This window comes from Squalius cephalus, assembly GCF_949319135.1.
Source record: "Squalius cephalus genome assembly, chromosome: 7".
NCBI classification, from domain to species: Eukaryota; Metazoa; Chordata; class Actinopteri; order Cypriniformes; family Leuciscidae; genus Squalius; species Squalius cephalus.
In genome coordinates this window covers 34,913,495-34,938,170 of record NC_137128.1, presented here as the reverse complement: position 1 = coordinate 34,938,170, position 24,676 = coordinate 34,913,495, and the positions used below count along the sequence as shown (strand labels likewise).

The 24,676-nt window shown below is 39.5% G+C and overlaps 1 protein-coding gene across 2 annotated transcripts; it reads left to right on the top strand.

Moving 5' to 3' along the window:
• Window positions 1-325: 325 nt before the first annotated feature.
• Window positions 326-23,957, top strand: acin1a (apoptotic chromatin condensation inducer 1a). Of its 2 annotated transcripts, none has more exons than XM_079875520.1 (18): window positions 326-559; window positions 3,572-3,637; window positions 3,757-3,868; window positions 8,322-8,380; window positions 8,779-11,739; window positions 12,398-12,550; window positions 12,728-12,816; window positions 16,158-16,215; window positions 18,126-18,171; window positions 20,131-20,279; window positions 20,417-20,557; window positions 20,640-20,823; window positions 21,874-22,019; window positions 22,183-22,290; window positions 22,375-22,482; window positions 22,578-22,887; window positions 23,453-23,553; window positions 23,661-23,957. In XM_079875520.1, the coding sequence occupies exons 1-18, from the start codon at window positions 422-424 to the stop codon at window positions 23,952-23,954; spliced, it is 5,223 nt and encodes a 1,740-aa protein (XP_079731646.1). In that variant the 5' UTR covers window positions 326-421; the 3' UTR covers window positions 23,955-23,957. The 2 variants fall into 2 exon arrangements, with proteins under 2 accessions (XP_079731646.1, XP_079731645.1); XM_079875519.1 differs by having other exon boundaries at window positions 16,155-16,215.
• Window positions 23,958-24,676: the final 719 nt, after the last annotated feature.

The following is a 24,676-nucleotide window of genomic DNA, read 5'->3' as shown; positions in this document are numbered from 1 at the left end:
AAAATTAAGAAAAGCACTTCGCCTCACTAGGCCATGCTATGTGATACACTAAATCTCAAGATCCGAAATTGCATCTGTTATATTATTAGGCCTATATAGCTTTAAAAAAAAAGTCAATGTGTTATTAAGACGGTAATATTGGAGGACACATTCCGCATACATCTTATTGATGATGCACACAAGAATATAAACAATAAAAACGCACAGCCTTAATGGATTTATGTTAAAAAGGAAAATGAAATAAAATTATGTAACAAGAATACATGTTTATTGCCTGTTACTTTGTAAAACATCTAACAACTTTGATGTTTTCTGTCTGAGCTTCCACCCCGCCTCTTCCGGAAGCGCTCGTGGCGCGCTGACGTCTGTGAGGAAGGCGTTGCGGTCCGCGCGAGCTACAGAACGAGCGAAGGGAATCAAGATGGCGGACCTCGAAGACGTTACGCTGGACGGGAGGCCGCTCCATTCGCTCCGGGTAGCGGATTTGAAAGCGGCGTTGGAAGAGAGAGGGCTTCCGAAAAGCGGACAGAAGAATGCTCTCATCAAGAGGCTCAAAGGGGTGAGTGGGAGTTGCTGTTTTCTCTGCTCCGCAGAGTCCGAAGACCGTGATTCGGAGGCCGAGCGTCGGTGGTCTCGCTAGCTGCTAGCGCGCACTAGCTGGGGTGCTCATGCAGTTTGTAGTGTGTCATCATGCCCCCCCACTGTTGCCTGTTTGTGTGTATGTGTGTGACATGCAAAAGCGGCGTTTATTTTCTATACATGTGAGTTTTGGGATGGAGCAGGCGTCGCTAAGGGTTCAGGGCGATGCGGTTGTGTTTACAAGTCTCTGGATGGCTGTGAACTGTGTTTTTTTTAAGTTGTCGGCGGGTTCGCGCTTTGTTAGTGCATACGGTGTTGGGGGGGTGGGGGTTATTTAACGGGGGCGCACTTACTAAAAAGTCCTTAAAATATAAATTTTTGTAAGATTAAACACGGTTTACCCCTTGAATATCATGTGCTTTTGTTGAAATAAACACTGAGGTCGCATCGCAGTTGCTTTGAGTCGGTGGGAGGATTTGATTGATTGATGTGCCGTGCAGCAGCTGCTTTGAAGTTTGATCTGAAAGTTACTGTTACTGAACAGATGTAAACATATGTCTGTGTCAATTTTCTGATTGGATTCTTTATTTTCTTATTTCGTGCACTTTCTTATTTGATGTATGATGAAATCAAAAGGTAAATAAATCTGTGTGCTTGATTTATTAATAATCCGTAAACAATCACTGAATCGGTACATGATTTCTTTTTGCATTTTTACTGCCTTTATTATTAGATCGTACGCTCTGATCCATACAAACCTCAAATATTCATGATTAATCACTTTTGACCACTACTGTACATAAGCAGTTATGTCCGGCCTAGATAAAATTGACATCTCATACAAAATATTAAAAATTGTGCTTGGAGTCAGTTGTTTTATTTGTAATAATGCAATGAAACAATCCAAATTATGCGGACATAAAGTTTGGGCCAGGCTGACAGAAATAAATTATGAACACATGCAAAAACAAGAGAGAACCAATGAAATATTAATAACTAATTATTATTGTCTATCTTAAAAGATTGACCTATTTTGATTATTTTTTTAAATTACAGATACCAATTATTTGTGTGTAATGTTCCCGATTTACAGAACCAATATTTATTTATTGTTTTATTTCTGATTTTGACAATTATAACAACAGCACTGATTCTGAACTGAACAAACTGTTTTATTTAACACTTTTTAAATACTGTAATTTAACTTCTGCATCAATAAACAAATAAAAAGAGTCTGAAAAAGTGCAAAAATTAAACTATTTCTTTTAAATAAAATCTTTGATCAGGTAAACAAACAGGGATGGAGTAGTAGAGGATGAAAAATAATTCTAACAAATTTAAAAAAACGGGTCTATCAACTCCCCATAAATATAAGCATTCGTTTTAAACTACAGTTTTAAAGGGTTTATGTTTGATATATAGGCTAAAGAGTGAACAGAATGGAATAAGTGAACATTGTCAGAAAAATAAACAAAACAGTGAATACATCATCGCAATTACCGAGTCCATCTCAATCTGGCATTATCAGAATTATTAATAATGTCGGTATATAGATGATAAAATAGCTGCTGACAGAGCGCTGTTTTTATCTGTGTTTACACAGAACTTCTCTCGCTGAGATAATTAATTAATTTCCACAGAGCTGTAATTATTTAGATGTTTATTAGCTAAATAAAGGTTATATAGTAGACAATAATATAATTTAAGGAGTATTAAACAAGTGGATCGTGATAAATATTTTGAGCCTCAACCCAGTGAGTGAAAGGCTCTATGAACGCGACTTCATGAGACTAATGATGAGCATAGACTCATGGCTGTTTTAATTCATGGAAACTTGCATTTTTATTGGGACAGGTCTGTGAGATTGTCTCTATTTTTTAGCGCCAAATATCCCCTATTTTTTAGGGGAAAATATCGGTAAAACCGATTATCGGTCGATCTCCAGAGCTCGAATTTCAGTGCGGGTATTGTGCATAATCATTCCCGCAGGTTTCCGACATATAATGCAGGAAATTCCCGCAAACATTGATTCACTTAATCCACATAGATTATAAAATCAAATCAGTCATTTTAAAACTTTCTGCGAGACGCAATTTCACAAACAGCGTGAGTGATTCAGCGGTGCTGTGTCTTCTCTCGCTGTCTCTCAAAATAGGTTGCACAAGGCAAGCATCAAGCACGCTTCAGGTGGCAAGACTAGACACTAAAGTTTACCATTTGCACGAATTTTTAAGTCTTACCAGTTTAAACATTCAAGCGATTCAGTACTTGCGCCCTCTCTGAGAGTTTTTTTTCTGCGTCCATACACACAGTAAAGCCGCCTCACAAACTGTTCGCAAGTAACAAAAGTTCTTTTTCGCGGATTATATCACTTTAACAGTCAAAATGATGTCAATATTCCAGTCTTGGTGTGCATCCTCGTAAACAGTAGGTTATGTCTTAAGCATAAAACGCATGTGACAGTATAATGAAAACAGTAATGGATCCGTGCACTAGCTCTTAAAGTGACAGCAGCCTAATATGTGTCTGTCATTAATTTTGTTGTCAAAACAACAAAAGATGGCTTTAATTTTAAGGAATCAGGATTAATAGCCTATGTATTTAATTTAGTCAGGACTAAAATACCATCCAGTGTTATTTTACATTTGATTCAGTTTCTGTAGTATTTCTGAATACTAGTGTTAGACCTACTTAAAAACATTTTTCTTTATTTCTCTGTATTTGTATCTTTATTCTATTATATTTATTTGTGCTACTTTTTTCAATTTAATTCAGAGATTGAAATCAAGCTTCCTTGTGTAAACTCTTAACAACAAAATCATCCCATTGTAAAAACGCAATGAGTGAGCAAACATTTAGGTGAGATAAATGTAATTTAAAAAAAATGTGTCCATGAAGGTAAGAAATATAAGCTCTATTGTTTACTTCTTCTTGTGCAAAGTGTATGTAGTATAGATAATAAAATGTGTTTGTCATTCTGCATGTGCAACAGGCTCTTATGTTGGAGAACCTTCAGAAAACCTCCACTCATCACATTGGCCTGCAGCCTAACTCCCGGGTGAGCCAAACTGAGATGTTTTACAGCAGAAATAAGCATGTTACTGTTTGTTCTTGTGTGGATGACTTAACTGCACTATAACAACCGTACCATTTTGGATTACATGTGCGTTTGTTTAGATTGGGGAGGAAATGAGTCAGAACAGCTTCATTAAACAGTACCTGGCCAAACAGCAAGAGCTTCTCAGGCAGCGATTGGAGAGAGAGGCACGAGAGGCAGCTGAAACTGATGGTGAGTATCTGAAACCAAATAACGCTAATAAACTTAAATTGTACCAGTGTGTGTGTAAGCTAAATGTGTATAACAATGATGTTAGCCAACACAAATGCTGCATCATTGTATAAATAGGGGTGAAGGTGAACTATAGAAACACTGTTGACTCTAAAATGTAGAGGAACATTCAACATATGCTAACATGTAGCTTTTGTTAATATGCAGAATGTTTTGGTATATAGTGATGTGGACATGCCAAATCTGTTTTGATTGTTGTAGAACATGGTTGTCTATTCTACATCATGAAATTTTTATATATATATCAGTAGCTGGCGGTGCATTTCACACCTAGGCCTTCAGTGGTGTCCTACCTGAATTAATTCCACCTCTCAATACGCTTTTAATTAGTGGTGCAACAGATCATCATTGATCCGTGATCCGTTCGGATCAATATCTTCGGTTCGGCACACACGTGATCCGCGGATTGATTTACGGGGGAAAAAAAAGCACTCAACATTTGCTTATATTTGTTGTTCATTTAAACCGTTATGAACCGCAGCGAGCGTGACACCTCATTCGCGCCGCAAGACCTCCAGACGCGCGTAAACGCATATTTACATTGACTTAACATTGAAATCACTCGCGCCAGACGCTCTATTCGCGTTTGGTGTGTGAACGCAGCACGAGGGTGAGGGCGGGCGAGAGAGAGAAAGAGTGCCTGCAAGTGCGAGTGAGTGAGCGAGAGTGAGGTCTGCGGTCTTGGCCATTAGTTGATTTACTTGTTTTTGTGTAGGTAATACGTTGTCAAATATGTTTAAACTTAAATAAACTACCTATACAAGTAGTTATGTCTCTTTGTATTAATGTGTCCTGTTATTGACATAATGCGCGTCATTGACAAAATGCGCAACCAGATGTTCGAATAGTTCGAATATATGTGTTTTTTTAGAGGGAATATTCGAACGTCAATTTTGAGCAATTTTGACAGCCCTATATGACAGTGGAAACACATCAAGCATTGGTCCATGTTTAAAGGAAGGAGATATGCCTTTTTATGTTGCACTTTAAGTTGTTTTTATATATTTTAATTTAATAATTTAAAAGTGTTAATAAACAAAAAAAAGTTTTTTTTGCTGATCCGAAAAATGATCCGATCCGTGACTCTGATCCGAGAAACGATCCGAACCGTGAGTTTTTTGATCCGTTGCACCCCTACTTTTAATAGCGCACAGACTCTTTATAATTGTTGTGATATTGCTGTTTTATTTTGCACCGGCAGTTATAGGGTTAATGCGATGAGTTCGGAAAAGGCCGGGTAGAGAGAAACGAGGCTGGTGCGTTTGTGTACAGTTGTTCTTGCGTTCCGATTAAAAAGTTCAGAAAGGGAGCCTCCCTTGTCTGTCGTTTTTCAGACGTTACAATAGTATGAATGTTTAAAAAAAAAAAGTTTCGATCATAAATTTACAAGAAAAATTAAGAAGAAAATCATATTCAGCACAAAAATAAAGCATTATACTCACCAAACCTACTGATTATTTTTACACAAAATCCATCCTAATTTCTTTTCTCAAGAAGACCTCAATTACTCTGTTGTACAGGTTATCTGTGCATTTCAGTTCCAACAAGAAGTCTTTTCTATCGAGGCTAATACTGAAAGTCGAGTCTGTCTCGTCAAATTTCTGGCTTAAGTTTTAATTTGCTTTAGGGCTGAGAGAATGTCCGCTCGACAGAAGCAGTGGACATAGGGACAGTAACCGCCAAATATGACGATGTGTACAGCTGCCCCATGCTCTCACCCAGATTTTTTGAAGGAAATCAATGAGATCTGCCTTCAAAATCAGACATGGCATACATTACAGTCAGTTAATTCTGTTTTTACCCGGACAGATTGAATAGTTCCGTGACTTTGCGTTAAGCTGGATAAGGCTGAATAAGGGATTTTCTTTTTTTTTCGGTAGGTTTGAAACTGCTGAGGGTCGAGGAGAGACAGAAACATTAATTTGTGGGTTGAAAAACTATTAAATCTACAGGAATACATTTTAGTTTATGCAGTTCGCTACAGATGCGGTTAGCTAGCTCTGACTACTAGTAATAGTACGCGCTCTGACCATCAATCAAAGGACGTGAAAATGCCAATGTTATTGTACGCCTGCTAGATGGCCCCGGTGCCAAAGACATAAATACGTAGACGCCCTACTGACCGCTTTCTAACGTTGCTGCGATACGTCAACGCGTCCACCATATTGCTGAGGGCAAGACTGCGCTGTAAACAATGCAAGTAAATGGGTGAGCTGCGGTTTTTCTGGATAAAAAACAAAAATAACGTTTAACCGATTTCAGAGGTTTGTACGTGGTGTACAAAAAGTTCCATCTCTAGTTATTTAAAATCTCGATAGTTAGACTTATAAAATATTTTTTTAATAAGGAATTGTCAAAGCTTAGGCTTGTTATGTATTTGGCTTTTTATTCTTGGATAAGAATTGTGAAGACCCCCTATACTGAGATATAATAAAATTTTCACATTTAAATGAAATAGTTTTCTTATTGTGGAAAAAGCATGTTCTGTCTTTAACCCGATTTTAGCTTTTCTTGTGCTTAGAATTGACCGCCATTGAGAAAATGAAACAAATCGGCAAATACAAATCACACCGGCAGGCTTCTTTCTGTATTTTTATAGCACTAAAATGATAGATATTTACAGATAGATACAATATACAATAACAAAGGTAACTGATGGATCCTTTATGGTAATGCATATGATATGGTACAACTACAGTGCAATGCAAATAGTAAATATAAGATAAAGTGAGAAGTAATAGTAAATAGTTTAGTGTATAGTCAATAAAATAAAAAACAGCAAATTAAATAGTTAATATTATTAATAGTATAATTATATAATATTATATAATTATACTATAAATATTAATAAGTACAATGATATAATAATATATTGATAATAGCATATAGTTTGTATAATACTATAATAATAGCAAGAGAATATGAAATCTCAATGACAGAATATAGACAATAAAAAATAAAGTTAAATAGTGACTAATGAATAGTACAACTACAATAATTTAACAGCATAGCCTAACTATAATAGATGGATAATCGCAAGTGGTATAATATTATAACAATTATAATAATAATAATAATAATAAACAATAATAGCAAATACAATGTAATATCAATTGCAGAATAATATAGACAATAATAAAAATAGTAAATGAAATAGTGACTAGTACCTACCCGAAACGAGTACTTGTCATAAAAGTCGGTTTTAAGAAAATATAGATTAATATTTCGATTTCAGGAAATTTTACTTTATTATATAAAATATAATATTTAAGCTAAAACTATAATATAAATCATGTCAACTCATGGCTCAACTTTCACAGCTAAGTTAACTAGCAACATCGCTAGCTATTATAGTCTGACTGACCCCGGTGGCCAACTAACGTTACTATATTACTAATTATATAATGACCAAATACAACCAGAAACAAATGTTCAGTCTTGCTTGTGAAAAATCCCTGAGACCTGTTTTCAATTGTGCGGAGATTTGTACAGCCCCAAGCTGCACACGAAGCAGGCATTTTTCTCAATTCCCGTTATGAGATTTATGGGAAAATTGGCATCTGCAATATGGCTGCGCCATTGACGTACGATCCAGCGGCCAATAGGGCGTCTGTGTATTTATTATGTCTATGCCCGGTGCAGTCAAATCGATATCTGATTGACTGATTATCTGATTGATTAAAGCAACAGTTTCATTGCTATTCATTTTAAGCTACAGGCGCCCGCACTATCGATTCTGAAGGCAGATTTCTTTGACCCTGGCAACACATGATGGCTGAAATATGATTGGATAAAAGCTCTAACATAAACATGCACTACTGGAAGCAGCGCAACCAAGAGAAAATCTATGGAATTAAGAGAATGTACTATTGGGAATAATTTAATACACATTCATGGAAAAAATATATTAAAGCTCAAGTCAGTGATTCTGATAGTGTTTAGGCCAGCAGAAAAGGCCTGACGGCCCACCACTTATAAATATATATATATATATATATATATATATATATATATATATATATATATATATATATATATAGTACTTTAACACTTAAAATTGGATTGATGTAGAATTTAGATTTGAAGTAAAGAAAATAATTAAATTTATATTTTCTTCATATGAAATGATGGGAAATTATAATTCTGTATACCAATAAATTAAATCTTTGCACAGTAACTTTGTTCACTTTGTAATTTTGTGTCTATTTTTTTTTTTTTTCTGAAATACATTTTAAATTATAAAAAAATTCCTGAAATACTAAAAAAAAATTAAACATTTTATTGCAATAAATGTACTGTTTAGACCTGAAATGGCTGTGGATGTGTCTATTATCATTTGATTCAAGCCATTAATAATTTAGACTTCATCATTTATTAATTTTTTTTTTTTTAGGAACAGACCATGAAGATCACACAGAGGCCAATGACAGTATCTGTACTGCCCCTAACCAGGTTAGAAATATTATCAATCCTCTGCTTCTACAGTGTTTGCTCAAGTTTGGACTATGAATTCTTGAATTAATATTTTGGGTAACACTTTATTTTACAGTGTCCTTGTTACATATGTTACATGTACTTGCAATACTATTAACAGTTAATTATGCATATTTACATGCAAATAACCCTCAACCAAACCCTAATCCTACCCTAACTCTATAGTAAGTACATGCACTTAATTAATATTACTCAGTACTTAAATATATAATTACGCTGTAACAATGACACCGTAAAATAAAGTGTAACCATATTTTGTTTGTAGTCATGCAAGGTAAAGAACATTTTTATTTATTTGGACATTTGTTGCATGGCCTGAACTTACCTTCCATGTCCAACACATGTATTTCCACCAGGATGTTGCCCCCTCCTTAGTCGACCAACACAAAGGAGGAACAGCAGTTGGGGTGACTGCGAGTGAGAGTGATGAGCTCAAAGAAAAAGAAACACCCGGGCAGCCGTCCCCCTCCACACCTGCCCAGCCTGGCGCAATAGCTTCTTTGTCGGTACGGGTTGTTGGTGAAAGAGGACCGACTTCAAGCCATGTAATGGCCGACAGTGATGATGACAGTGAAGGTGGGGATGACAATGATGGCAAAGAGGCAGAGTGGAACGCCAAAGCTCAACGGAGTCGTCGAGCACAGCCTCCAAAAAGCCAACCGGTGAGGGAAAGATCTGGTGGCTCACAGCAACAGCAGCAGCAGCCACCCCCCCAACATATACCTTTACTTTCACAGCAGCTCAGACAGCCCACTCCACCCCCATCTCCTCCTCCTGAACTCTCTTTCCCACTCCCAGACACCCCTAAACAGAGCCCCCCTAGTCCTGGAGAGCCCCCGTCTAGGCAGCGCATATCTAGCTCTTCAAGCTCTGGTAGTTCCAGTAGTGACAGTCGTAGCAGTAGCCCTGAACCAGCTGGGGAGTCCACAGAACGCAGACCAGGCCCATTGACCTTACTGGCACGCAAAATGGAGTCTGAGGGAGCTTTCTCTGGGGCGGGAAAGCGTGATAGGGAGGGAACTGATGGACAGAGAAGCCACCAAGAGGGAGTTGTGTCCGCAATTACCCACACAGCTAATGCAGCGTCAGTTCTGTCATACCCTAGTTCAGTGATCTCCAACCAAGGTGTTAGTGTTGTTAGGACAGCGGTGATGGAGGAGAGTGATGGCACGAAGCAGGATGAGGGTAGTCATCTTTTATGGGAGCAAGAAAACAAAAAGAGGGAAAGGCAAGGGAAACAAGGAAGGCTGAAAGCCCTGGAGAAGGAGAGAGAGGAAAGGGAGAAGTTATTGGAACAAGAGCGAGCACGAGTTTTGGAACGGGAAAGACTGGAACGAGAAGAAGCTCTGAAACAGGAGAAGGAGAGGGCTTTACAGCGAGAAAGGGAAGAGAAAGAAAAGGCCTTACAGCGGGAGAGAGAAGAAAGGGAGAGGTTGGAGAGAGAACAAGCTTTGGAACGAGAGAAACAAGAAAAGGAGAGACTAGAGAGAGAGAGGCAGGAAGCTTTAGAGCAAGAGAGATTGGAGAAAGAGAGGCTTGAGAAAGAAAGACAAGAACGAGAACAAGCCTTAGAGAGGGAGAGACTCGAGAAAGAAAGACAACAACAAGCTCTAGAGGAGGAGAGATTGGAGAGAGAGCGGCTTGAGAAGGAAAAACGAGAACGAGCTCTAGAGAGGGAGAGATTGGAGAGAGAGCGGCTTGAGAAGGATAGACAAGAACGAGAACAAGCTCTAGAGAGGGAGAGATTGGAGAGCGAGCGGCTTGAAAAGGAAAGGCAAGAACGAGAACAAGCTATAGAGAGAGAGAGATTGGAGAGAGAGCGGCTTGAGAAGGAAAGACAAGAGCGAGAACAAGCTCTAGAGAGGGAGAGATTGGAGAGAGAGCAGCTTGAAAAGGAAAGACAAGAACAAGAACGAGCTCTAGAGAGGGAAAGATTGGAGAGAGAACGGCTTGAGAAGGAAAGACAAGAACAAGCCTTGGAGAGGGAGAGACTCGAGAAAGAGAGACAAGAACGAGAACAAGCTTTAGAGAGGGAGAGATTGGAGAGGGAGCGTCTTGAGAAGGAAAGACAAGAGCGAGAACAAGCTCTAGAGAGAGAAAGATTGGAGAGAGAGCGACTTGAGAAGAAAAGGGAAGAACGAGAGCAAGCTTTGGAACGAGAAAGACAGGAAAGAGAAAAGGCTCTTGAGAGGGAGAGGCAGGAGAAAGAAAGGCAAGAAAGAGAGCAAGCTTTAGAGAGAGAGAGACTGGAAAGAGACGCTGCTTTGGAGAAAGAGAGACAAGAAATTGAGAGGGCCAAAGAACAAGAAAGGCTGGAGAGGGAGAGGGCTTTGGAAAGAGAAAAACACGAAAGAGAAGCTGCTCTGGAACGCAAGAGGCAGGAGCGAGAAAGACTTGAAAAGGAGAAAGCTTTGGAAGAAGAGCATGAAAGAGAAGTGCATAGAAAAGCAGAGCAAGAGCGAGCATTGAAGAAACAGAGAGAGGAGCAGGAGACTGCTTTAAAAGAAGAGAAGCAGAGAGCCTTGGAGGAGAGGGAAAGACTTTTGGAGCAAAAAAGAGTGCAGGAGGAGAAAGAAAAGGCTTTGAAACACGAAAAAAAGGAGGAACAAGAGAAAGAAAGTCGTCTTCCTCCATGGAAGCGTGGTCGTGATATCGGTGGTTTCTCGAGTCCATTGGAGAAGCCAGACGAAAGTAAGGCTGGGGAACCACAAAGCGCCGGCAAAGATGCTCAATCTTCAGAGTCTGTCCCACAACAGTCACCCACACTTGCAACACCACCATCCCCTCAATCTTCCTCCAAGAAGTCCCGCTTCCTTAGAGATACCCCTGTGACAGTTCCTCTCCCATGCTCGCCAACGTCTGTGCTGAAGAGACCTCGTACTTTCTCAGACAGCCCGATGTCACAAGCCCCCTCAATTCCATTAGCATCTAAACCTGAGGAACCGGTGCAAGAAGATGCTCAGCCCCCTCAAACATCAGTCCTTGTTGCAGCACCCCATGATTTTGAGAGCAAGACCCACAAGGTGGCCACCCAACAACATGCACCACAAGAGGAAGAGAAGATGGAGACATCAAAGAACAGCGTGGCAAGCAAAGACACTAAACATGAGATGTTCAGAAGAACTCAGGATGAGAAGAAAAGAGGAAGGGAAAGGGTAAAGAAAGAGGTGGAGAAAAAAGAAAGGAAATCATCATCATCTAGCGATTCCTCTTCATCCGACTCAGATTCTGGGTCTTCATCCTCCTCGCGCTCCTCCAGTTCATCATCATCATCAGAGGAGGAGGAGAAAAGTCGTTCCACTTCAGGTGGTAGGAGGGTGAGTTGTTCAAATGTTCCTCATCTTTTTGTCAGTCTTGCGCTTCTCTCTCTCTCTCTCTCTCTCTCTCTCTCTCTCTCTCTCTCTCTCTCTCTTTAAACACTTTAAAGACATTGCCCATGAGTATCGTAATCGTCAAGTGTCAAAATTGATCAAGTTACATGCTTCTCAAATAGCTTCAGCCAGCTATGTGTTACAATAAGTGTCCAAAGAACTCAAGAGCATTAGAGAGCTGGCATAGTTAACTTAATAAGATTGATTGCCTGAGCTATTAAGATTTTTAATTTCATGAGTCCATTTTCGAACCATTGTCAGTTGTTTTGTCTTTTGCTTTCCTCTACATGTGTAAATTAAACTTCTAATACTGAGTTACTGAGTCAGATGCTCACAAAGCAAACAAATGTCCACTTACAATGGAACTCTATGAGGCCAATAATGGGGTGTTTTCTGTTATAATTGAGCTAAAGTTATATGATGTAACCCAGAACATACTTTTAATTCAAGTGTGATAAATAGACTTTTCATTTTGGTATACTTTCACTAATTGTTTATAATGCACTTATACTGGATTGAATTGCGTTGTATTATGCCTACATGCAACTCTCTTTTATATTCCCACAAAAGCATATCTTAAACATTTACTTTCCATCTTCCTCAGTCTAAACAGGCCCAGAAAGATTCTTCATCTCAACCCACAGAAAAAGTTGGTCAAACTGTAACTGAAAAGCTTCCTACATCCCAGCGCAAAAAACGAGTCTTCACAGAGCAGGAGGAGAAAGATGTTTGCAATGAGGATGTCATCCAAACCAAGGTCAGTAAGCAACCAACTTTTGGTAATATAACTTAGTTCTTAAACCCTGACTTAAGCCTAGTAGCAGTAATTATTATCTTGTACCACTTTCTTTGATTGACATCTGTTTGTCTCAGTCTACTCTAAGAAACTGGCCATAAACATTTTTATATACAGTGCTTTTTCTATACACTTTAGAAACCCTGCCTTGAACAACAAGACGAGAAGAGGGAAACAAGGAGAAAGGACGATATTGAGGAAGATGACACTAACAAAGACACTACCAGGTCTGTCTGTTTTCTACTTTGATTATAGCCTACTTGTTGTGCACCAGAAATGAAGGATTGAATGAACACATTACTAAGCAGGAAAAAAAGGGATGGACATCTAGAGCTGCTGTACAGCCAAAACAATCTTTGTTGCATTCATTTCCTATTATCACTGTAAAGCTGCTTTGAAACAATCTCTATTGTAAAATGAAGGTGATTTGACTAGATCCAAATTTCAGTTTGGTTGGAGGGTGAGATAAAATATGGTCATCATTACCCCTTTTCCACCAAAAAAGAAATGGTTCGGAACTGGTGCTGGTTCAAAGTTGGTTCAACTTGCGAACCTTCTTAGAACCTGTTTGTTTTTCCATTGACTAGAGAGCCCAGCGAACGATGTCGTTACGTCACTGTGTACGTTGCCATATGTCTTAGCTTTCCCAGAAACGCTTGCGCCAACTTCAAGCATAACAATTACATCATCTTTCTGCAAATGTTTCTCCTGGCTTTGCGATCCTATATTGGGGTCAGAAGAAGATGTTTAGAATCCATCTTTCTTCAATCATTCTTTCTACTAGCTAGTGCTGTGTTTTTAGCAATGGCGGTCACAACCTTTCCCGTCGAGTTGTTGGTCACAATAACCCCGCCCCCAGCCCCCGACGTAAGCATGACGTGGTAAAAGAACGGTTCTAGTCCAGCAAAGAGTTGGTGCCGCTTTGGAACCAATTTTCCTGGCCGAGTACCGGTTCTTTGGCTGTCAAAACACAAAGAACTGGTTCGCGAGTAGGCACCGGCTCCGAACCGGCACCAGCACTGCCTTGGTGGAAAAGGGGTATATGAGGTGCTTTAAGATGAAAGCATGTGATTTTACAGTTGTAAGGTCTTTGTTTACAGTGTGAAGTTGGTGAAATGTTTGGGCTGCTCAAGTACTTGTATAGCCTATTTTTTGAACCCAGGAAATGCATTAAAAAAATGCATCTTGTCACGTGGAAATAATTAATTGTACCTGTACAGTAGAAATATGCAATAAGAAGACAAAAACGAACAGAACAATGTTGAATCATCAAAGAACCACAGTGTTTATGCTGTCTATGCTACAAATAGCTTATTTATAATGGTCTTAGTTTGCACGGATTTGCACATTGCTGTTTTCCACACTTCACAATAGAGCTGCATGATTTTGTTTAAAATAGAGATCACAATTATCTCTAGGTTCTGACAAAATGTTAATTGATGCAGTTTATTTTAAAAATATTTTTAAAAAGTTGAAATGAATTATTTGATGAGTCACTCATAAAAATGTCACTTGTTTCATGACTGGATTAATCAGTGTTTTTGAATGAATCTCTTGAATGAACGATTTAATGAAAATCATTTTTTAACAGTCACTTGTTGCCACCTACTGGTGTAACAATGTAATTGATGCAATCTTTATTTGAAGTTATTTTCAAAAGGTGATTTATTATAATTTGATATCTACCTTAGACATCAGTGTTTATATCCTAACTATAAATGTTTATCCCAGTACTTCTGTGATAATTTGAATTATGGTAACACCGAAATGATACTGTGTGGTTGAAAACTGTGAAGCTGTTTCATACCTTTCCATGACAACTGCTCTCTCTGGATCAGCTGTAGCGCCAACGCAGATCTGAATGTTCGCTGTCATCAGACTTGTCAAAGCTTAATAGACAAAGGTGAATCGGAATAAGATTGCTTCAGTTTTTGAATCTAGATCACAACCTTTTATTGATTAATCTTGCAGCTCTACCTCAGATATTAAATACATCACCTTTGTAGCATGGAACAGAATTTTAGACCATAGGATTTCAAGTTTTTTATGGACTAATAAAGAAACCAAATACAGCGTATAAAACTAGAAAACACTTAACTTATCTAACTAAGTTAAATATTTTGTATTTTGCTACGAAACTGAAGATATAATTAAATTAAATAAACCAGCGAGTCATTTTTGAACAGCTTGTTATACATGTTCGAACAAACCGATTCACCTCAAACGATTTGGACTTTCCAAGGCAACACCATAGTTTTGTTCTGTTTTGAACAGTTGCTATTGCCCTACTAATATAGTTAAGTTAGTAGCATCGCTAGCTTGTTTGTTCCTCCCCAAATCGTACCTTTACTAGCTTATTTTGAGAGCGCGTTATTGAAGTATGTGTGTGGATTACTGACAGGCAATCAGTGCGACTGCCTCTCAGCCGGTGATAATGGGGTCCTGCTGCAGTGAGTCTCGCGCACCTCCCTTTCTCTCATCCAAACATGGCTTTACTGCGCGTTTGACCAATAACACGGGGCTCAAGGTGGCCCGTTAGCTTTGGACGAGCGTTTTTCAATGAATTCGCGAAGTCCCGTCTGTTTGTAGCCATTAGGGAGGCGCTGATAGGTGCGTGATCTCACTGTGCATTGTGCTGCTCATCGGGGAGGAAAGAGAAGATGCTCAGCGCTACGCTCATGCACTCGCGTCCCACAATGCGGCGGAGCGTTGTTTGTCTTATGCATCTTTATGTGCTAGCGATATGTTAGTATCAGGGCGCACTTTATTTGAATCGACTAGTATTTTTGATAGTTTTGTCGGCCGTTCGAACGATCTACAAGGGAATGAGAGTAAAACAGTGACGCCTCGCCACGCGTGTCACTCCACTCTGCGGGATGAGCTCTGATATGTAGCCTGGAGCTTTAATTTAAAAGGTCAATGAGAAAATGGATTAGCAAGGTTATAGATACAACCCAGAATTCCCGAATCCTTCTTTCTGGAGCTCTTGTTTGTTGTTAAAGCAGGCCTGTAATTGTTGCGAGTGTTTGTAGAGGTGATTGATCAGTCTCTGTTTTGGCGGTAGTGGATAATGTAGGGATTACAACAAGATCTGTGTTTCAGGATACACAGTTTCTTTTTAGGTATCTAAAATTATCTTTTTTTTCCCCCCACATCTGGAATTGACAGTGAATCTGACTGAGCAGATTAGGAACGTGTTCTTTTACAAGTGTCTCTTAAAGGGACAGTAAACCCAAAAATCGAAATGATGTCATCATTTATTTACTCTCATGTTTCAACCTGCATGACTTTTTTTCTTAAATGGAGCAAAAGATGAGATGTTAGGCAGAATATTAACTGCAGTCACCATGCACTTTTCATTGCATATTTTACATGCAATGAAAGTGAGTGGTGACTGAGACTGTCTAACATTGTGTTGGGGGTGAGTAAATGACTTTTCATTCCTTTAAATTCCCAAAACACCTTTACTGTGGGGTCTTTTTACTGTGGCTTTTTCACATTTTAATGACTTATAATATTAACATACCACATTTTCCCCTGTTCTCTTTGCACCTGTCTTTCTTAGAAGTGAGGTGAAGGAGGCTGTCATGGCGGAGCCTGAGAAGGTTCCAGAGAGCAGTGAGGAGGTAAGAGTGCAGAGTGCTAGGCTGACCCATCTCTACCATTCGCCAGATATCCTCCACATAAAGAGGCAAACAACATTTTATAAAGGGCTGTCACCCTTCCCCCTAATTCAATCCAAATTAATTATTATTACAGGTATATGCAGGCATTACTAAGCACCTGTATGTACTTAAAATCTGGTCACATGCTAATTTAGCAGCTTTATGTTTTGTTTGCCCTCTTTGTGGTCACAGATGATGTTTTGTGAACCTTTGCTGAAGCTGTCATAGACAGAAACAGCAGGGGGCACTCTGTCACTTTGGCTGATGTTTAAAACCCCCTTGATTGCTTTGTTGTAAAGGTGCTCATGACTCTTCCATTGCCCTTATTGGTACCTGCATACAACTACTACTACTACTTCTACTACAGCACCTGTTCCACTGTCTCCAAGTGCCATGGCTTTACCTGATAAGCCTTGAGTCTGCTCTGAAGTGCAACACACCTGGCAAAAATGGCCACATTTCCAGAATGGCGTTGGCTGGAAGCATCTGTTGATTGGACTGATAATGAAAGGCTGTGTAATGTGGGTTTGACGAATCACTGAGTGTCTCATGAGCCTGTGTCAGTTTGGCTCAAGATGGCGGCAAGTGTGGAAAAGAAGTTGTAAGAAACAATAAGCAGATGCATGGACTTCTTTCAGGACTGTGTGATGTGACTTTTTTTCGCTTTAAATGGAGACGTTTTCCAGTGATTGTTCCAGTTGCTTGCTATATCATGGGACTAGTTTTTCCGTTTATCCTGCAAAGAAAACATGTTTTCTTTATTCCCAAGGAAACGTTGGACCCTTAACATTGCACTGCTGCCTTGACGGCTGGATGTGCTGGATTTTACAGCTTTCTCATTTTCCTGTGGACTATCACAATCAAACTTAACTGTTAGTTTGAAAATGGACTCCGTTTTGCTGTTTTGTGGCTGCTTGACTGAAACCCCTTCATTCAGCCTGAACAGACAAAAACCATGTGCAATTGTGGAGCTTCACAAATATATCGGATGAGAGATTGAAGTGCCTCAGACTCGGCAATCTAAAAACATTTCGCAGCAGTTTGTTTGAAAGACTCCACTCACGTTCCAGTTTCATGCCAATACGATGGACAATACGAAAGACACTCAGAGCCTCGCAAACTCTACCCACGTTGTACTACGTGAGCTCTTCTGCCATCCAGCTCTCAGATCTCTGCCCAAACTTCCCAGCCTTCTTTCATTGGACTGTTGTTTCCTAGATACAGTACATACAGACGTTCGATTGGGCCATTCCCTACCCAGTGAAGAACATGTCAATGGTACCGGGAAATAAGTAGTCATTCTCCATTTTCTATTTTAAACGTTTTGCCTAGACAATGCAAATATTTGCCCAGACTCCCTGGTAACCCTAAAATGGAGCTATTGACTACAGGATAAAGAGTAGATGTTTATATGTAAGGCCACTTCAGAGCTAATTTAAAGCAATGCTTTATTTTAATTCCCCACTACAGTAACTACCTTAAAGGATATTTCAACCCAAGGGTTGATAGATAACTGCAGCATGGCCTTTAAGAAAGTATTTTGGTGTAAGAGAGGACAAGACCGCATCTTCAGAGCAGAAATAGACCTTTGAAATAGTCAGAAGACCACTAACCACATTAAGAACATGTACACACAGTGTGTGCGTGTACACTGTGACTGAAGAGGCGGTCTTTCCTAATAGACTTCCTTTTATTTCTTTAATCAATTACTTGTTGATGGCTCATTCTATTTTGGTCTCTATTTGTCATTCAGTCTTATCTCCCTCATGCATACGCACATTTTACCCCCTCTGTGAACCTTGTGTTTTTTCCCTATTTATTCTATCTATCTCACCTTTTCCCCTGGCTTGGATGTGTTTATTCTCTTTCAGAGCACCACGCTAAAGACCTTCTCGGCCCGAAAGATCTCTCTCGGCAGTGAGTATTTCCACAGGTTCACTTTCACTGTTGAAAAGTTTTTGGTTGGTAAGACTTTTAAGAAAAATTCTCCGCATTTATTTAATCAAAAATGTAAAATTTTTCAATTTTTCGATAATTTATTCATGTGATGGCAAAGCTGAATTTTGAGCAGCCTTTACTTTAGTCTTCATCATTCTAATATGCTGATTTGGTGCTCAAAAATGTTTCTTATTATAAATGTTGAAAACAGTTGTTCTGCTTAAAGGGATACTTCACCTCTGGGAAGATGAATGTGTATTTAAAATAGGTCATTTAAGTAGAAGAAATGTGAAGAAATTTTTGAATTTGGAGCTTTCTAGACTGAGAAAAGCCAGAAAATGTATTTTTGGCTTATGTGGATGAAAGACAACAACTCCCAGAATGCACTTGCTTCGCTGCCTTAGGAGGCCACGCCTACCGGTAAGAGTGCGTAGTTGAAAACAACAAAGCTAGCCTACGTGATGAGTTTGCGAGGGATTTAGAGATCGTCCAAAATGTCCGGGATTCGGCTTTTGCGTTCTACAGTCGCCATTCATCATGTTTACTGTGGCGAGCAGGACGAGGCTGACGGCCGCGGGAGAACAGCGCGAGGCCGGTGGCGTGATTACTGAGACGCGCCGGGTCTCGCATCTCTCACGGAGGAGCGGGAATTTTTCTTAGCAATGGTAAAACGCACATCAACCCATCACTTGTTTAGCGTTCATGTAAACACTACATTCAAATTCACCAATCGGAATGAATTCAGTTAGATTGAAAGGTGTGCATGTAAACAATGAATGGCGACTGCAGAAAGCAAAAGCTGAATCCCGGACATTTTGAACGATCTCGCCCGCCGGACAAGTCCGGGAAAAGGAGGATGGTTACTTACTCAGCTTTCTCCTACTATTCAGCTTTCTCCACAGAACAAGAGCCTGCTAGCTTAGCTTCCAAAGAAAGACGGCTGACACTGTGTACATTCTGAGTGAGATCCCACCCTGTATGGGCGGGCTGAAAACATGCGGAACAACGCCATCTACTGGCTGTAGTCTTTAGCCTCTGTCCAGAAAATCCTCCGATGACGCAAAATGACGATTTTTGCGTCATCTGAGGATTTTTTCCAGACAAAAAATACATAAATCTCTTGTCTCCGGGGGATATCAGGGTGGAAAGCATGGTATTTCGAAAATACTACAGGTTTTCTACTAATACAAAGCTTAATGCTAAATCCTGAAGTAACCCTTTAAAAGGATAATGATCTACCCTGTTAATTTACTCACCCTCAGGCCATCCACGATGTAGGTGTCTTCCCCCCCCCCCCCACCCCCCCCTTTTTTTTTCTCAGTAGAACAGTAAAGAAACTGTGGTCCTTGGTGGTTCATGAAATGCAAGTCAATGGCTACCGTTACTTTTTAAGGTGTCAAAAAAAACATATACAGGCAAAACAAAATTAACACCTGTGGCTGACGATACATTGAGGTCTTATGAAGGCGAAATGATCCGTCTGTGCAAGAGACTGAATATTATTTACAACATTATTACCTGTAACCCACAGCCTTGGCAAACGGTCCTGAGCGTCTTCATGGCAGTATTGAGCGCAAGCTTCCTGTTGCATTATTTCCTGTCCACTAAAACAGCAAATTTTCATTTTTGGGTGAACTATCCCTTTAATGTTTTTGTTGAAACCATGATAATTTAAGGATTCTTTGAATAGAATGTTCAAAAGAACAGCATTTATTTGCTAGTAGAAAGCATTAAAAAAGTTATAAATGTCGTCTTGATTTTGAGCAATTTAATGCATCTCTGCTTAATACAAGTTTTAATGTCTATTTAAAAAACAAACAAAAAACTCACTAAACCAAAACTCTTGAACAGTAGAGTATGATTTGACAGAGTTTTAGTAACACACAATGTTTATAAAATTGAAATCAAAAAAGACGGCCATATGCTTGCTATCTTCAGGCAGCAAACCGTCTCCTGGGGTGGTGAGTTCGGAAGGGGAAGCAGAGACCGCAAGCAGTGCTAGTGCTGGCAGGAAGAGAAGATGGGGCTCCAGTACAGCTGTCACTGCCAAGAAACCCTCCATCAGTATCACCACAGACTCTTTGAAGGTCAGAGAAATATAAAATAAAAATTAGTTTGAAAGATGATTAAATGCTGAAAAAATGTCTCTCCCAAAAGTCTATTCCTGTCTTGCTTCTCTGATGAACAGTGAACGGTGCCATAATGCAATCCTTACTCTTTACAGTCTTTAATACCAGACATCAAGCCTAGCTTGGGTCAGGAGGCTGTGTTAGACCTGCATCCGGAGGAGATTCATCTCTCTGGGGAAGAGGAAGGAGGAGAGAGGGGTGACCAAGACCTGAAAATTAGACGAACTGTAACACAGGTGCGTGTTGTTCTTCTGCTGTAAGTAAAAGTGTGTTTGATTGCTTGCATGTGTTGGAATAACGTTTTGGTAAACACAACAGGTTGTGCCCTCTGACACACAAGAGAATGGACAGAAAGAATCCAAAAGGAGTGAACATGAGGATGAGGAAGAAAGAAGTGAAGGGCGGGATAGACTTAGCCAGGAGGAAAAAATGGAAGGCTCCAATCAGGTTTCCATGGAGACAGAGCCGTTGTCCCCTTGGCGAGATGTAGATACGAAGACAGGTGAGAATTACAGAAGGAACAAATTCAAATTTATAAGGGTGCTCCGATTGTTCAGGCTCCGATCGTTTTATATAATAGTTTTATATAATTTGATCAGTGGCTTTTATAACAGCTGTTCAGATGACGCAAAACTCGCAAGACAATGAAAAAAAAATGTACCCTAGCTTTTTTTAGGATGGGGATCTTGAGTAATTGTCTGTGTGTAGGAACGATAATGTTATTGGCTATTTGTGTTTAGGCATGTTAATTATCATATTGCTCCTTAACTTTTATTTACTTTTTATACACTCTTCTAAAACAATTAAGCACTTTTGACAATAAAGTTGTTTTTGCTATATAAATAAGTTGAAATTGAAGTAAAATTGCTTCACTACATTCACCGGTCTCATCTGGCAGTTCTACCTGATGTGTGAAAGACATTAAATTTGCAACGTCGTTGCAGAGACATTGCAATGACAACAAGAAACTAGTGCTGTGTGAATTTTTTTTTTTTTTTTTTTTTTTTTTTTCTCATAGCGTTGCACTTTCATTCCCCCCTAAAAGCCCAACCTTAACATCCAAAAAATCCAGCTAAATCAGTGATTGTTGTAAAATATAGTCTGCTGTTGCTAAACTGCAGGACATGCTCGATAATAAAGAGTTAATTAAACTGCAGTGTTATACATTTGATTAGCCTACTTTCTGTTGAAAAAAAACTCTTAAGCTGTTCCTAATCACCTCTAAGAGAGGTAATGGAACATGTTGCTTGCCAATAAATAAAAAGTTGTCAATTCATGATACTTTCTAATCTTACCTTTCTTAAATTTCTTATCTAATTTTAATACTTAACAGACATTAAGAATAGCTAAATAACTGCCATGGGTCTATTTGAGGCCTTCTATTTATGTAGTAGTAGGATTTATTTTGGTGATCGGTATCGGACGATCCTGCTTTCAGTGATCGGCCCCAAAAGTCCTGATCGGAGCACCCTTACAATTTTTAAGTGCAGTATTGTGAAATTTGGATAGAAAAATCTGATATGGGGTTCTCCTGTTTTTTTCCCCTGCTTAGTCGCTCCCAGTGACACGCTGATTCGGCGTTCGATTAGTCAGCAGAAGTCGGGAGTGAGTATCACCATCGATGACCCTGTTCGCACAGCCAAACAACCCTCTCCTCCTCGTGGCAAGCTGTCAAACATTGTCCATGTCTGCAACCTGGTACGTCTACACACACACACACACACACACACACACACACACACATTGATGATTCTGAAAATGTTTTAATAAGCTAAAGATGCTACATGCATACAGTTTTAGCTGTGCCTGTGTCATTGTCCCAGGTTTAGTGACCTAAGACTTGCTTTGTGATGTTTCTAAGGTGAGGCCGTTTACCCTGGGGCAGCTGAAGGAGCTGTTGAACCGCACAGGCACTTTAGTGGAGGAAGGTTTCTGGATTGACAAGATAAAATCTCACTGTTACGTCACAGTAAGTCTCTTCCCTGCATCCCTCTGGATTTATTTTGTTTCTTTTATTTTTTTCATACCTTTCACCATCTTTGCTTTCACTCAGTACTCAAATGCAGAAGAGGCGATGGCCACACGTACAGCATTACATGGGGTTAAATGGCCCCAGAGTAACCCTAAGTTCCTCAGTGTTGACTTCTGCATGCAAGAGGAGGTAAGGTGTTTTTTTTTTTTTTTTTTTCTGCTGAATTTAATCTTTTTTTTTTCTATGAAAACTAATTCCTTTTCATTCCTGGTACATCTTATCAGGTGGACTTCCACAGGGGTTTGGGTCCAGCAGGTGAAAAGCCACCAGAGGAGCCCCGTGGGGCGGCAGCTGCTGGACCTGGCCGTCCGGTACCCTTGCCTCTCCTACCGGAACGTGACCAGTGGGCAGAACGAGAGAGGGAAATGGAAAGGAGGGAGAAATCGCGTGCAGAAAGGGAATGGGACAGAGATAAGGTGAGGGACTTCAGCAAACCTGGAGAGGAAGCTGGCGCCAGAAGATCACGTTCACGAGATCGTGAGAGGAGGCGCAAGGAAAGAGGGAAGAGCAAAGAGAGGAAAACCGATAAGAAGGGTGAGGAAAATGTAATCTTTTTTTGCAGGATAGTAACTTCTTATTATTTGATATTTAAATGTATTATTATTTAAGTATGTTTTATTATTTGTTAATTTCTATTTACATTTGTAAATATGTATTATAGAAATTATACTTATTTAAATCGATTACTATTATTTAGGGCTGTCAAACGATAATCGCGATTAATCGCATCCAAAATAAAAGTTTGTTTTTACATAATATATGTGTGTGTGTACGGTGTATAATTATTTTCTATATATAAATACACACACATGCATGTATATATTTAAGAAATATTTGCATGTATATACTGTGTATATATATTTATATTATATATATTAAAATATATTTTCTTAAATATATATGCATGTGTGTGTATTTATATATAGAAAATAATTATACTCCATACACACATATATATTATGTAAACACAAACTTTTATTTTGGATGCGATTAATCGTTTGACAGCCCTACTATTATTATTTGTAAACTTAAATATCTTAAATATAAAATATTTATTTAATATATACATTTATATTTATTATTCTTTTTTTCTTTTTAGAGAAAGGACCCGAAGAGCCACCCGCTAAACTGCTGGATGACCTCTTCCGCAAAACCAAAGCCGCTCCATGCATATACTGGCTCCCCCTCACTGAGGAGCAGGTACATTTCTTTGCACATTTTAGTTACTTATAAAGTGGTAACGGTAAGGGAAAAAACTGATTTGATAATACAGTGGTACTCATTACCCACCGCACTTTGTATTGCAGGCAGCACAGAGGGTAGCGGCTCGTGCCGAGCGCATGAGGGAAAGAGAGAAGAGGTGGAAGGAGATGGAAGAGGAGGATAAGAAACGTGAGGAGGAGCACCGGGAGAGGATGAAGACCAGCGGGGCTACCGGAGGGGACGGTGAGAGAGACCGCGACCGAGACAGAGGTCGAGAGAGGGAGCGAGAGGGGGACAAACGGAAGGAGGGATATCGCAGGCCTGGCGGAAACAGTGCAAGCGGGAGCAGGAGGTCCCGAAGCCGCAGCGGCCCTCTGCCCAGAGATCGACGACGCTAGAAGTCTGGAACCGTTCAGTTTGTAACCCCTGTTCTTGTATGTGCTGTAACAGCTCTATGCCTACCTTCCTGAGGACCAACTCAGACTTCATACAAACACACACATGCACACACACTCTGCGTAAAGACACACGGGTGCACACACACACATTGGGACCACGTGGTGCTGTGTCTCCATATAGACTCGTCTCAATGTCTCTTGACTGGGCTTAAAGACTCCTGGTGTTCATTTCCCCTCCTCAGTGTTAATGGACTTCTGGTATAAGTGGGTCGGACTGCAAGACATTCACCAGGTTTGGTGACGTCCTCTTTCTCCTTCAGTGTAATGTCAACACAGATCTGAAAGAGTGAAGCTGCGTTCAGAAAGAGATGCTCTGAAAGCCTGTAGTGTCACTTACGTTTTCCTCTTCTGTTTTCCTCACATTCCTTGTATCCTTTTTCCCTTCTATTGTCTGCCTTTTATGACCCCTTTGTTTTTACCAGGTTGCCATGGATAATGGGATGCATATTTAACCTTTTCACATTTGGTTTTTAATTTTTTTATCGTTTTAGCATAAAAGCTTAATTTTGTTTTCTTTTAATTTTTTGTTTACTCCTGTAAGTGCTGAATGTACAAATAATAAAAAGGTTACATCTAAGGACTGGAAAAAAAAGTTCTTTGTCAGTTCTTGTTGGTGGTCAACTTGGACCATTTATCTGCAGATTTGCGCTACATCTACACGT

Excerpts from the sequence above, each read along its gene's own strand:
- acin1a (XM_079875519.1), top strand. The coding sequence starts at position 422 with ATGGCGGACCTCGAAGACGTTACGCTGGACGGGAGGCCGCTCCATTCG. Across the intron at positions 3,869-8,321 it reads AGAGGCAGCTGAAACTGATG|GAACAGACCATGAAGATCAC; the intron begins GTGAGTATCTGA and ends TTTTTTTTTTAG. Across the intron at positions 16,216-18,125 it reads TTCCAGAGAGCAGTGAGGAG|AGCACCACGCTAAAGACCTT; the intron begins GTAAGAGTGCAG and ends ATTCTCTTTCAG.